At 40.5% G+C, this 14,454-nt stretch overlaps 1 protein-coding gene across 1 annotated transcript in view; it reads left to right on the top strand.

Annotated features, from left to right (window-relative positions):
* LOC134620409 (NACHT, LRR and PYD domains-containing protein 12-like) overlaps positions 1-14,454 on the top strand; it is a 365,684-nt gene that overhangs the window by 336,130 nt on the left and 15,100 nt on the right. Inside the window, exons 10-11 of the mRNA XM_063466576.1 lie at positions 8,567-8,743; positions 14,061-14,215. Coding sequence (XP_063322646.1) covers positions 8,567-8,743; positions 14,061-14,215 — 332 coding nt within the window. The remainder of the gene's footprint in view (positions 1-8,566; positions 8,744-14,060; positions 14,216-14,454) is intronic.

Raw genomic sequence — 14,454 nt, forward strand, 5'->3', positions numbered from 1 at the left:
TCAGGATATTCTTCAAAGAAAACATTAATTCCGTAGCGCAACACGTTACAGGACTGAGGCCGTTTATCAATGCCCAAGTACGCGAGTACGTACCCGCCGAGAACGCGAGCACAGATTCGCGATATGTACAATTGAAACACCTGCGTACGCGATGATGTCACAGGTCCGGAGTTTTTACTGCCGTCCCCTCCTAATTTAACTATGAGTAACATGTTATGAAGCTTAACTTTAATCACAGCCAAACCGGTTTACTCAGGAACAAATAAAACACTGAAATAAACCAAAGATTAACATTTAGAAGTGATCTAAGTGACTTATATATCATTTTTAACCGCAGTAGTGAAATCTCTATTAATAAAAATAGTGTACATGTACATACGTGTACATACCTTAATAAAAACAAGCAGGTGAGATGTTAGAATGCTTTTATTTTTATTTTAGTGGACACTCAATACTATAGACAGCTGCTGGAGTTTCTTTAACCTGAGTAGTGAGAAGTCCGCGAGCGGGGGTGGGGTGGGTGGGGGGGGTGTTAAAAACGATGTGCCGGGAGTCCGCTGTTGAGTTTTGGACGAAATGCATTCTGGGATATATAGCTGTCCCAAGTCTACACCGATGCATGCTCGATAAAACGGGCGGATCGAGAACACATCCGGGACTTTTTCGCATTCTCGGCTTGATGCGTACTTCGAATTGGAACAGTACTTGGTCTCCGACTGATGACGTATCACGAGTACACGAGAACGCAAGTACGCACAAGTACGCATATTGATAAACGCCCTGAATCTCCACACAGCTTTGGCATCTAGCTCAGTGAAGGCGGATGCAGCAAAAGAAAGTCACCACTCACAGCGCTATGGTGCATTCATGGTACATGGGAAAACTCAACACTTAGCAAAACAGTAACACTTCAAATTTGAATAGGAATAGAATACAATTGGCAATTAAATAACCATGGGTTACACTTACATTTTACAAGTAGCCTATTAAAGAGATATAAATAATATAGTTTTCACTATTACTGTAGCATTTAATGCCACCTGTGTACAAACGACATGCTCCTATAGCGACACTGTGAAGTTTCAGGATTGGTAAAAATCATAAAAATGAAGCTTTTGGACCTAGAAATAGAAAAACAGAGATTTTGATTTTAATGTGCTAAGCTGATATTTTTAATAATACTTTCAAATGAAATGCACAATGTGAATTGTAATATGTGTTTGAGCTTTGCATTTTGTTATTTGCCTTTCCTGTTTTTCACTGAACATGTAGCTTTTTGTGCTGTTTGTGGTTACAGGTAATGCTGAACTGTAACTGTTTGTGCTAATTGTGTTATCTGTATGTCTGTATATAGGATTTTAAGAAGTGAATTCAGACCACATCAAGTCAATGTTTAGGACACCAAAGGATTTTAAATGGTTTTCAGCGGTTATTTCAGTTTTTTTTTTTTTTTAATCTATAGTAGGAGGTCCTTACTAATTAATTCAACATTCAAGTACTTATCTCATCATGAGTTTAAAAAAAAAAATCTAACAGACGGACAGATCTGTTATTTCGGCGCCTCCTGGAGGACAAATGGTGTGCAAAGTGCAAATATTTTTTTCTCACAAGGCACTAAACTACTCCATTATGTATGTTTATATATTTATTATCGTATTCAGTTTACACTGCATTGAAAACAGATTCTGTAATAGTGATCACTGCACGGGCTGCTAAAAACCATTAAGTGTAAATACATTACATAATTATATAAATTTGCTCCATTGTTACAGGTACGTTTCTCAGTGATATCCTGATTCCTTTATATTACACTTATAAGCAATGTTCCCTCTAATTTTTCATGTGTCTGAGCGAACACACAAACTCCCTGAGCGATCCCTTGGACCACTGTGAGCGTCATCATTGCAAATGAATTTAATGATTTCTTTGTAAATGTTGGCTTTAATTTAGCAAAAGAAATTCCAGAGTCAATAAATAATAACGACCTAAATAAACTCATTACTCAGAATGTGTCCTCATGTTTCTTGGTGCATTAACTCATAGAGAAATAATTAACATTGTGAAAACATTTAAAAATAAAAAGTCCACTGACTGTTTTGGTATTGACATGACATTAGTTGAAAGTATTAAAGAATATATAGTGCAACCTTCTGCATACATTTGTAATCTGTCCTTTCGAACTGGAGTTTTTCCCTCAAAAATGAAAGTAGCAAAAGTTATTCCAATCCATAAAAATGGAGAGAGATGTCAGTTTACCAATTACAGGCCAATATCAGTACTCCCACAGTTCTCAAAAATTTTAGAAACGATATTTGTTAATAGACTTTGTAAATATATTGAGAAGAATAATAATGATAATAATAAGTGATAACCAATATGGCTTTAGAGCAAAAAGGTCCACTTCAATGGCAGTGATGGAACTTGTAGAAGGGATATACTGCAGTAGACAATAAGCAATATACTGTTGGTGTTTTTATAGACTTAAAAAAGGTGTTTGATACAATTGATCATTCTATATTAATGAATAAACTAGAGAGATATGGTATAAGAGGGATAGCATACAAGTGGATGAAGAGTTACCTGGATGACAGATTTCAATATGTCGAAATCAATAATGTAAAATCTAATCAGTTGAAGGTAACTTGTGGTGTTCCTCAGGGCTGTGTGCTGGGCCCTAAATTATTCATATTATATATAAATGACATATGTAGTAATAATAATAATAATAATAATAATACATTTTATTTGAAAGCGCCTTTCAAAACACTCAAGGTCGCTGTACACAGTAGAGTAAAAAAGCAATATAAAAGCAAAGAGTTTACACAATCATAAAACATAAACAAATTTAAAATAGCAGAGTGGAGAGGTTATGTGGGGTAAGCTATTTCACTGTAAAATCTAATTAGTTCCCAGAACTCTGGGAAAAAATTGAGTAAAGCTTAGCTAAAAATGACTAAGTTAGGACAACTTATTTATTTTGAGTACTCTGTACAAGCTCATTTGTTCCCAGAACTCAAAAAAATTGGATCAAGTTTACGTAAGATGACCAAGTTAGGGCAACTTCCTCATTTTGAGTACACTGTACAGCCTTGTTAGTTCCCAGAACTCAAAAAAAATTGAGGAAACTCGTTGCCTCAAAAAAACTAAGTAAAGCTTACTTAAGATGACTGTTAGGACAACTTAAACATTGCAAGTATTAAGAATAACTTGATATTTCTGACTGTACAATACTAATTGTTTACCTACTGACAAACATTTCAAGTTCAACTACATGAAAAAACTATTTGAGGTACCATGAATATGATTAAAAATAATTAACAACACTTTTTGTAATGATGTTAAAATGAGCCCAACTTTTATTTTCAAACAACAAATTACAACAGTCAACATACTGGACACTGTTCTGCTGAACAACAAACAATTATATTGCCATCACTGTTATAATCTTACAATGAAACAAAGTCTCAGATGTAATTATTCTGAAAGTAAGTTTAGGTCTACCACAGTTTGTTTTGTACTTACATTACTTATATAATCAAAATAAAATATTTGTTGTTCTGTCACAAGTGCAGTCTCTAATTTAAACGACACATTTGTTTTCCATTCCAACACATGAGCTGGAATGTTGTATTATTTTAAGGATGGCTTGTTTCCAGTCCAGGCATTACTGCCTGAATGACTGTCATGGATCGAGGTGATCCAAATGTAGGTGCAGAAGAAAGTCTTTAACTTCCCTTAAGTACAGTGGCAGTGGATGTAGGTTGGAGATGCAATGAGCTTGAACCTGCAGGCGACCATCTTCACTGACCACACCATCTGTGACGGAGGACTCATCTCTCCTGTTGACCTGCAACCAAACAATCATAATTTTTGGAACATGAACTTAATTGCTTTCTTAAAACATTTTTTTGTGCATTTGGTATAGAACACACTCCAATTTACACAATCTCAGGCTCCCTCCCCACCGGAGAGGTGACATTCAATGTCCCAAATTGTCAGTCTGGATAGCTGTGACCACCACCCAACACACAATAATGTCATGAAAGCCTCATTTTAAAAAGGGCTATGCAAACATGGCCAATAACTTTCATTCTAATGATGTGCAAAATTATTTTGGGCACAAAACAAATTTTGCTGTTACAAAACTTGCAGACTTCACTATATACAGTGTAGACCCTCTAAACTAAGTTTGGGGGATGTGATCTTTCAAGAAATGCAGACCAAACTGTTGTTGTTTGTTTACTTACACAGCATGTCTTGTAGAATTAACTGGAGTCACAGCAACAGCATAGTGCAGTCATATCTCAAGTCTAATAACAGAAGACAGGAAAAGATCAGTAAAGAAACAACTTCCCAAACCAAAGCACAAACAAAACAATAAGTAAAACAGGCTGATCTAAAGTATGATTACAGTTCAGCCTGATTAATATAAATGTCACTGACAGTTGCTAATATATTGGAAAACAAAAACACTTACCACTGAGTTGATGTCTTTCTGTCCAACAACAGGAGTGCTGGTCCCAAGCCTCAAAGACAGTAAGAAGCAAGCAGAGGGAGAAAAAAACAGAACATTTTTCAGAAACTGATTTGATCCTTAATGGCTGTGCAATCATTGTAACATAGAGTTTGCTTATGTTGTTAAATGAAGGCTAGATTTGGCATTAATAGATGCCACAGATGTTCAAAAGCTGCCACAAAGCATGAACAACAAATGGACGTCTCCGAAAACATCGGAGCATTTTTGCAAATATGTGATGTCTTGATAAATCGAGCAGATATTTGAACTTTACACAGCTACATTCTCGCCTGAAAATATCTTAAAAGTTTATTTTGTGACCCAGAAAAAGTAATACGTCTTTTAGCCGGGCTCCCCGGCCATTGCCGCGCTTACAAGTACGCACAGGCTCGGACAACCGCGGCCGACAAATGTGATCCTCCTTTTCCCTAGACTACCCTTTCTGGGTCACAAAATAACCTTTTAAGATATTTTCAGTCGAGAATGTAGCTGTGTAATGCTCAAATATCTACTTAATTTATCAAAATATCACATATTTGCAAAAGTGCTTCCACGTTTTCGGAGAGCTCTGTTATCCACCAGCACGATAGCTGACCGGGAGGTCAAGGCTTGATAGAGTCCGTGAGCACAGCTGACTCCTGGCTTATTGTTTTCAACCCCCCTGCGGTCTTTTGCTACTCAGGTTAAACATGATATATATAGTTAGTTAGTTAGTTAGTTATGGCTATGGATTGAAAATACCCCCCACACCCCACCCGGCTGCACCTCCCGAAGAATTTTGTCTGGGCTCTTATCTCACTTTTTTATTTCAAACAATCAACAGAAAATTTTCCAGACATAGTTTTATGTAAGGTTTTTAAGGCTGTGGTGTAAATTTTTAAGTAACATGAGCCCAGCGGCAGCAGCAACGCTAGGCTAACACTAACTAACTAGCAAGATTAGAAACCTGGTGCTAAACTAAGAGAAGCCACAAAATCAGTTTGAATTAGAGTAAACATTTACTCACTAAATCAGTAAAGATCCACAGCAATGACAACGATAATATCTCCAGGTTTGCTCAATATATTCCATAACAAATGCTGGCGCCATGAACATGCAGACTGATCCGGGAGGGAGGAGGACGGTAGTCACGTGGCATTTTCAAAACACATCTTTCATCCTTCCGCCCTGAGAAGCAAAACTTCCAGCTTACTTAGTTTTTCTAAGTTAAGACAACTCAAATAAATGGAGTTTATCAGCGTTTTTCCATAAAAAGTACTGCTAACGTATTTAAATCGAGATCTGATAACAAATTGATAAAAATTGAGTTCAGCCTATTTAATATTTTTAATTAAACACAATATTACATTTTACAGTGTAGAAATCCCTGAAAATGTTGTTTATTTGTTTCAGTTCATATATTGTGTTCCCAGATGAATCTTGAACAGCACATATAGTTGTTTTTTCTTTCTTTATTTTTAGCTGGTTTGCTAGAAATTGACCATATTTATTACCATGTTCATAATTTTATAAGCGTAGTCTTTGTACTAAGAATTTTGTTTTTTTTATCAATTATCTCATTTAATTCTAGTTTTGTTTTGCGTGTTTTGTTCAATGTTTCCTGATCTTGGTGGGACACGTAGGCTTCTTCTAGGGATTTGATGGTTTTTTCTAATTTCTGAACATTTTTTTTCTTCTTTCTTTTTATGTGATGAGAAGAAATTATTTTACCTCTCAACACAGCTTTCCCTGCTTCCCATAGAACAGAAGCTGATGTTCCGGGAGTGTCATTAAATTCTAAATATGAAGTCCACTCTTTTTTAAAATATTTAATAAAGTCTTCATCTTTAAGCAGTGATGTATTAAATCTCCAGTTTTTACTTGGCGTAGTATTATTCTTGTGCATTAGTGTTAAAGATACAGGAGCATGATCGCTGACAGCTATAGGGTGAATCTCAGTGTCTGAAATATAAAAACATATAGTTTGATTATATTTGTGGACTGCCTATTACGCTGAGTTCCTGCTGTATTGAGCCTATCAATTTCTTCATTTAGTTCAAGGTTGAGGTCGCCTCCAAGAACAAGTGTGCCAGCTAAGTGTTCAGAGAGTGCACTGAAAAAACCGTGAAAGAATGAGGAAAGCCAGAGGGCAGATTAAGAATCTGCCCTCTGGATCTATAACTGTATCGAGTACTGTGAAATTAATATTTTTATGTATTAACTTAATTTATTTATTCATTTATGTATCCTCTTTTCTACCACCACGATGTCCAGTTGGTTACCCACCAACATTTTTGTCCATCTGTATCTGGAAGTCCCACATAATCTTAGCTCTGTTGTTCTCCGCCACCCTTGGGAGCATTTTCCATGTTGACCTCAGGACTTCCAGGCCATGTTTGGTACAGATGTTTCTGTATACTATGTCGGCCAGTGTGTTATGTGATGGCCCTGTCATCAGAGATTTTCTGGAGGAGACAAGTTTCTGTGATGTACTTAATGTCGTCCGTATAGATGATGAAGAGGAAAGGGGACAGCAGAGTTCCCTGGGGTGCTCCTATGTTGCTGCTCAGACTCTGACACACAACTCTGCAGTCTCACAAACTGCGATCTCCCTGTCAGGTAGTCGCTGATCCACTGGACCAGTGGAGCCTCCACCTGGATGTCCAACTTCTCCCTCAGCAGCTCGGGCTGGATCGTGTTAAAGGTGCTAGGTGTTAGTCACAACTGATTGTCTTCTTTGAACAATAAGAATGACTACTATTCTAAAAACAATCACACAAAAAACCAATGAGAGTGAAGAACAGGATAAAGAGCTCCTGTGATGGTGGCAAAGAAATAATCAGCAGACTGTAGCAGTTTATATCTGAAAGTAGCTGAAAGTATAGCTGTATAAAAAGTATAGCTGAAAGTAGCGCTAACTCAGTGGAGCTCATTCCCATATCTTTGGTTAGAAAGGAACAACATCGGTGATATACTGGCGATTGGGGTAATGGTGGCTTGCATAGACGCAGCAGCTTACAGCAGCTCTCTCTATTTGTGCCTTTTTGTGTGTTTATCGTATTTATCGTGCATTGTATGTTCGTCTACCTACACAACTGGACATTACAGTCGTCTGGAAATGTTCGACATCGGTTTCCAAATGAAGATGACCATCTCCAGTGACTTTCATCACACACACAACATTCCAGACAAGATAGAGACCACAGAGACCAGCGGGATCTCTGTGGATCGTTGTTGGATCAAACAGGCGATGCAGACGGTGGTACACAAGACGTACGATTTAGAAATATAGCTGGCTGGTAATTGTATGTTCGGGGCTGCTGTGTGCTTATCATCACAGAGACATGGTTATTTACACAAATCCCAGATGCCACGGTGCAGCTAGCAGGCCGCATGCTACACAGATGGGACAGGAACAGTCACTCCGGCAAGAACAGAGGAGGGGGGCTCTCCATCTACGTGCACGAAGGTTGGTGTAACAACAGCACTGTTGTGGACAGACACTGCTCTCCTGACCTAGAGTTCATGACGATGAACTGCTGTTATAAGAGCTGTGGAAACTCAGGTAAGGATGTAACAATACTGCTGAAAGTTCCAGGACAGTCAATGAGTTACAGCATCATTTTTGAACATAAAGACAGAAAGCTCATCCAAATCCAGGGATTAAAAGTCTCTGTCCTGGTCGTGTCCAGTAAAACAAGTCTCTGTGAAAGCTTCAATCCAACAAGCTCCAAAATCCTTCTGCTCATTTCCTTGCTGGGTTCTTGATGCTCTTGTACCATCTCTCTGTCATCTCCCTCAATCCCTCTTTGTAGGAGCAGAAGATGATAATCAGTGATGCTGTCTTTAATATACTCTTGTTAGGAATGTACAACTTTAATGTGAAAAACTTAGCGTTTTTTCTCTTGTTGTGCTTGTTTGAAGCTGCTTCCTGTTGGCTTCAGTTGTTTGGAGTTTCCATTTTCTAAACTTCTACATTCTGAATCTTCTTCAGCTCTGAACAGATTATGAAACACTGAATGATTTCAAGCTCACACTTTGACTAATAAACTTACATATTTTGTTATACAGATTGAGCTGGTGTGGTTTGTCAGAGATCAGCTGTGATTATCTGGCAACAGCACTGAAGTCCAACCCCTCCCATCTGAGAGAGCTAGACCTGAGTAACAACAACAAGCTGCTCGATTCAGGAGTGAAGCAGCTGTGTGGTTTTCTGGAGAGTCCAGGATGTAGACTTGAAACTCTGAGGTCAGTCACATGTTTTAGTTGTGCTGAGATGAATATGATGTGAAAGTTGTGCTGACACTAAACTGCAGACATCAGGCTGATATTATACTGATCCACACTGAGGATCTCCGTGGTAAAGTCAGTTTCTTCTTCTCTGGTTTAGTCCATTGAGTGTAGCAGAACAATGTTCACATTTCAAACAGTGATACTCAATGTATGGCCTGCAGCCCACACACGGCCCTGAGCAGGGTGCCAAGCGGCCCGCTGACCTTTCCTAATTCAGAGAGAGAGGACCCTGATTACCCATGTAGCATTCTTCCTCACAGTTCTAAGTATCAGACACAACAATGAATGATCCACAGCTGACTCTTTTTAGTAGGTCAAAGGGTCACAGGTTTGACCAGCCCACAACCCCCCCACCCTCACCCTCACCTTTAATACAGAGTCCTCTCCCCACTCTCCTACCTCCCTTGCTCCCCCCCCTTCCTGACACTATGACACCCCCCTCCTCCAATCCCTCTCTCAGCAGCAAGACATCTTCTTCCCCCCCTCCTCCCAATCATCTCCCAGTGTCACAGTGGATCAGGTCAGGAGACACCTGAGGAAGCTTCGCCCCAGAAAGGCAGCAGGCCCAGACAAGGTGTGTACCAGGATGCTAAAGGCGTGTGCTGCTGAACTTGGGGAGCCGCTACAACGAGTCTTCAATCTCAGTCTGCGACTGGGGAGAGTGCCCGCCCTATGGAAGACATCCTGCATCGTCCCGGTCCCCAAAAGGAACTGGCCCAGTGAGCTGAATGACTTCCGACCGGTGGCATTGACGTCACATCTTATGAAGACTCTAGAGCGGCTCTTCCTCAAACTCCTCCGACCACAGGTACAACATGCCCAGCACCCACTACAGTTCGCATACAAGGCGGGTGTCGGAGTGGAGGATGCCATCCTGTACCTCCTGCATAGAGCCCACTCACACCTGGATGAGGGTAAAGGCACGGTCAGGATCCTGTTTCTTGACTTTTCCAGTGCTTTTAATACCATCCGGCCCTGTCTGCTTCAGGAAAAACTGAACAGGATGGAGGTGGACCCCTGCCTGGTGGCTTGGATCTCCGACTACCTCACTGACAGACCACAGTACGTCAGGCTGAAGAACATCATTTCTGGCACTGTGGTCAGCAGCACAGGAGCACCACAGGGAACTGCGCTGTCCCCTCTTCTCTTCACCCTGTACACCTCTGACTTCTGCTACAACTCTGAATTATGCCACATTCAGAAGTTTGCAGATGACACAGCCATCATGGGGTGTATCTGGGATGATCAGGAAGAGGAGTACAGAAGTCTGGTGAGGAACTTTGTCGCATGGAGTCACACAAACCACCTGCAGCTCAACACCTCAAAGACTAAGGAACTGGTTGTGGACTTCGGGAGGTCCAGAGAAGGTCCACTGCCGGTTCAGATAGAGGGGGAGGAGGTGGAGGTGGTCAACAAGTACAAGTACCTCGGGCTGTGGGTGAACAATAAACTGGACTGGTCATGCAACACGCAGCACCTGTATAAAAAAGCCCAAAGCCGGCCGACTGTACTTCCTCAGGAGGCTGAGGTCTTTTAACATCTGCAGGAAGCTCCCGAGGATGTTTTACCAGTCAGTGGTTGCTGGAGTACTTTTCTATGCTGTGGTGTGCTGGGGGAGCAGCACAGCGAAGAAGGACTCATCCAGGCTGGAAAAACTGATCAGGAAGGCTAGCTCTGTGGTCGGCATGAAGCTGGACACTCTGGTGTCAGTGGCAGAGAAAAGGACACTAAAAAAACTGCTGGACATTATGGACAATGCTGGGCATCCTCTGCACACGGCCATAAACAACCAGAGGAGTCTGTTGAGTGACAGGTTGCTTCTCCCAAAGACAAGAACCAACAGACTTAAAAACTCCTTTGTCCCTCAGGCCATCAGACTGTTTAACTCCTCTCTGGAGGGGAGAGGGAGGAGAAACAGGAGGACAAAGGAGGCGGGAACAACTAATCTGTAGTGCCTCTTCACTTCACTGTGCAATGGAGGGGAGAGGGAGGGGAAACAGGAGGACAAAGGAGGCGGGAACAACTAATCTGTAGTGCCTCTTCACTTCACTGTGCAATACCTTTTGTGCAATACTTTTGTTAATAGTCAACGGTGCAATAGACTTCAATACTGGAAATGTGCAATTCACTTGTATTTTTATTTTTTATTTCTATTTATTCTATTTATCCCCTTTGTATATTTTATTTATATATGTCTCTGTATTTATATGTGTATATATATAATACTCTGCTCACGCTCTGTAACTTCTGTCGGTGCTGTGCTTTTGGAAACCGAATTTCCCAGAGGAACCCACCCGAGGGATTAATAAAGTTTTATCTTATCTTATCTTATCTTAAAGGTCATGGCACACAGCAATCTGTAAAACAGAAACAGTTTGGAGCAGGAATTATTGCACATTTACAAACTGACACTGCTGCACGGCATGCTGCGTAATGCTAGCTGGTCAGGTATGGGTGTGTTAATGGCTGTGAGAGGCTCCGTGGCTACAGAACACTGAAGAAGAGAAAAGAGAGATGGAGGATGAAGAAAAGAGGCGGAGATGAAGCAGAAGTTTAGCTCCAGCGAGGAGCTGTGTCTACTGTTTGGAAGCTTCTGTGTGGGGGGCCGCCCACACAGACAGTGAAGCAGGTGAGGAATAATAAATAAAGACTTTAACAGCAGACAGGATTTCATAAGCTGATGTACAAACATGTAGAATGATTGTGGCAGGTACAGAAACAGGTCCATAAAGACTGAAGCGTGTCTCAATTCCTTTGCATATTCCATATTTGATACTGAGAGTTTCCAGAAGAGCAAACATCAAACATGCCTCCAAACATGTGACGAGTCAGACGGACATCATTCCTACAGAGAACAGTGTGAGCTCTCAGCAGGTCACTCCAATAAGAAGGACAAAAAGCAGCAGCAGGAATGACTAAACCCACTAACAGTCCGATATCCCCGTGTTCCTGTTCTTCTACAGCATCATCATTAATGCTGCTTCACCACCATCACTGCAGCTGACCAATCAGCTTCTGTCACGTCATGTGACGCTCTGTGACTCAGACTGGAGAAATGCTAAATGGCTAACCTGAAGCTAACCTGAGCAACAGTCAAAGTACTGATGATTCCTACAAAGTGTGTGTGTTCAGTATGAGATGAGTTTGGAAGTACTGTGTGTGCACAGATAGACTCCACAGGAGATCTCTATTATGAAGAAACTATGACAAGTTTGTCCAACAGTGGGAAACATTTCCGAGAATATCTCAGAGAATATCTGTGAAGCTGTTACGGCCCTGGGCCTTGGAGGGAGTGAGACTGCCCTTTTGTTTATGCAAATCGAAGTGTGCTAGGACTTGTGGAGGATTGGCTGCTGGGAGTCCTGTGCCAGCCTTCTTTTATGCAAATCACAGTGTGCCAGACCTCGCGGACGATTGGCTGCCTGGAAATCCCATGACCACTCCAAGACCAATTGACTGGCTGATTGTCTGCACCTGGGAGTATAAAAGGCTGATGATCCTTCCCACTATGGGGAACTGCTGCTCTGAAGTGAACATGCAGTGTCCTCCTTGTCTGCGTTGCATGTGAACGTTGTTTGTTAAACCTGTTTGCTGTGTTAAACCTGATATACAGCTGACCTTAGTTTTACTAGAGTCTTGTTTGATTTGAACTGTGTTTGTAACCTCTGATATTCAGCCGACCTTAGTTTTATAAGAGTCTCGTGTTTGCTGGCTCACCTTAGTTAACCCTTAGCTTTTATTTTGTGTGCGGCCAGCTTGCCTTAGTTAACCTTTAGTTTTTACTCTTGACTGTTTTTTCTTTATGTAGTAATTGTTTGCTCAGTGGTCTGTTGAACAGCCCCGTCGGTTTTCTGTTTAAAGTTTGAAATTAAAACCTTTCTTTACTCAGTTTTGTGTTGGGGGCTTGTGTATGTTACTCCTCCCCTGACGCCTAGCAGAGGGGGTCGTAACAGAAGGAGAAGCTAAACATAATAATAGAAGAAAAGCAAGATAATGATCCAAATCCTGCTCTGAGCTATCGTTTAAACATCACTATCAGACAGTAAAGGCTTCCAAAGACTGCTCACTAGGGGTGGGTTTAAAAAAATCAATTTTCCGATTCAAATCGATTTGAGTTTGAATAATGCCATATTGATGTATTAAATCCTGAATCAATTAAAAACAAATGTAATTTGACAGAAACACAAGAATCTCAGGTTAGAGCTCACAAAAACAACCATACCATAAACCATAAAGCAGCTAAAACATTAAATGAGAGCAGAGAAACTGATTCCACACAAAGATGTAAACACAAAGTGGATCTTTCACCCGATGGCGCCGACGGTGCTGAAAGCTGACATCTCACAGATTCTTAGGCTGCAGGTTTTGTCTCCGACCAATATTCACTGAACCAGTGGCAAAAGAAGATCCAAACTATGCTTCACATTTGATAAAGATTGTCATGAATTCCCTCTTACTGTTGCTGTTTTACTTCCACCATGATAATAATGCATTTTTTTTTTGCATTTTTTGCATTATTAGCTTGCTTGTTACACACCAGTCGACTGCTGTTGTTTTTTGTTTATTTTTATCTCAGACAAAAAAGCCTTATTTCTGCTGTTCAATACCAAAGAAACTTTTTAAAATTCTTCCAAATAATAAAACTCTTAGCTGTTAGTCTGTAACCAAACCTCTGTAACTTTGCTCTGCTTCCCTTCAGCAGCATCAGGTGACGTTCATCTGTTGATTCATGGTTTTCTTTAGTTTTTGTTCTACTGCAGAATATTTTTAAGGTTATCTGCTATAAAAAGCCAGGCCAGGTCAGTGCAGGTCAGTACTATTAAATAAGTAGAAATATAACATTTCTGACTGACTGAGTCAAAATTCAATTAAATCGAATCAAATCAGGACCTTGTGAATTGGAATCAAGTCAATTATAGAAATCAGTGACGATACCCAACCCTAGGGCTCACCTCTCAGAGTTGGTTAAGGATGCTCGTGTTGTCCACAGATAAACTGAACTGGTGGGTCTCCATGATCAGCTTTGTTTCTTGGAGATAAAGACTGAGCCCTTTATTTTTTTACTGAGCAGAATGTACAACTTCAATTTGAAAAATTCAGCATTTTTTCTCTTGTTGTGTTTGCTTGAAGCTGCTTCCTGTTGGCTTCAGCTGTTTGGATTTTCCATTTTCTATACTTCTGAGCCTTCTTCATCTCTGAACAGATTATGAAACGCTGAATGATTTCAAGCACACACTGTCTAATAAACTTACATCTTTTATTCTTTATACAGCTTGAAGGACTGTGGTTTGTCAGAGATCAGCTGTGATAATCTGGCAGCAGCTCTGAAATCCAACCCCTCCCATCTGAGAGAGCTGGACCTGAGTGTAAACAAACCACAGGATTCAGGAGTGAAGCAGCTGTGTGGTTTTCTGGAGAGTCCAGGATGTAGACTTGAAACTCTGGGGTCAGTCACCATGTTTTTTAGATGTGCTAAGATGAATATGATGTGGAAGTTGTGCTGACATGAACTGCAGACACAAGGCTGATATTATACTGATCCACACTGAGGATCAAACCTTTCAAACATTTAACACTAGAATTACTGAGCCTTTTATTCCCTGGTGCAAGTCCGTACTACTAGATTTACTAGCCCTGCGCAAATTTGCGTAAATTCCCCCGACCCT

This window comes from Pelmatolapia mariae, linkage group LG3_W, assembly GCF_036321145.2.
Source record: "Pelmatolapia mariae isolate MD_Pm_ZW linkage group LG3_W, Pm_UMD_F_2, whole genome shotgun sequence".
Lineage (NCBI taxonomy): Eukaryota > Metazoa > Chordata > Actinopteri > Cichliformes > Cichlidae > Pelmatolapia > Pelmatolapia mariae.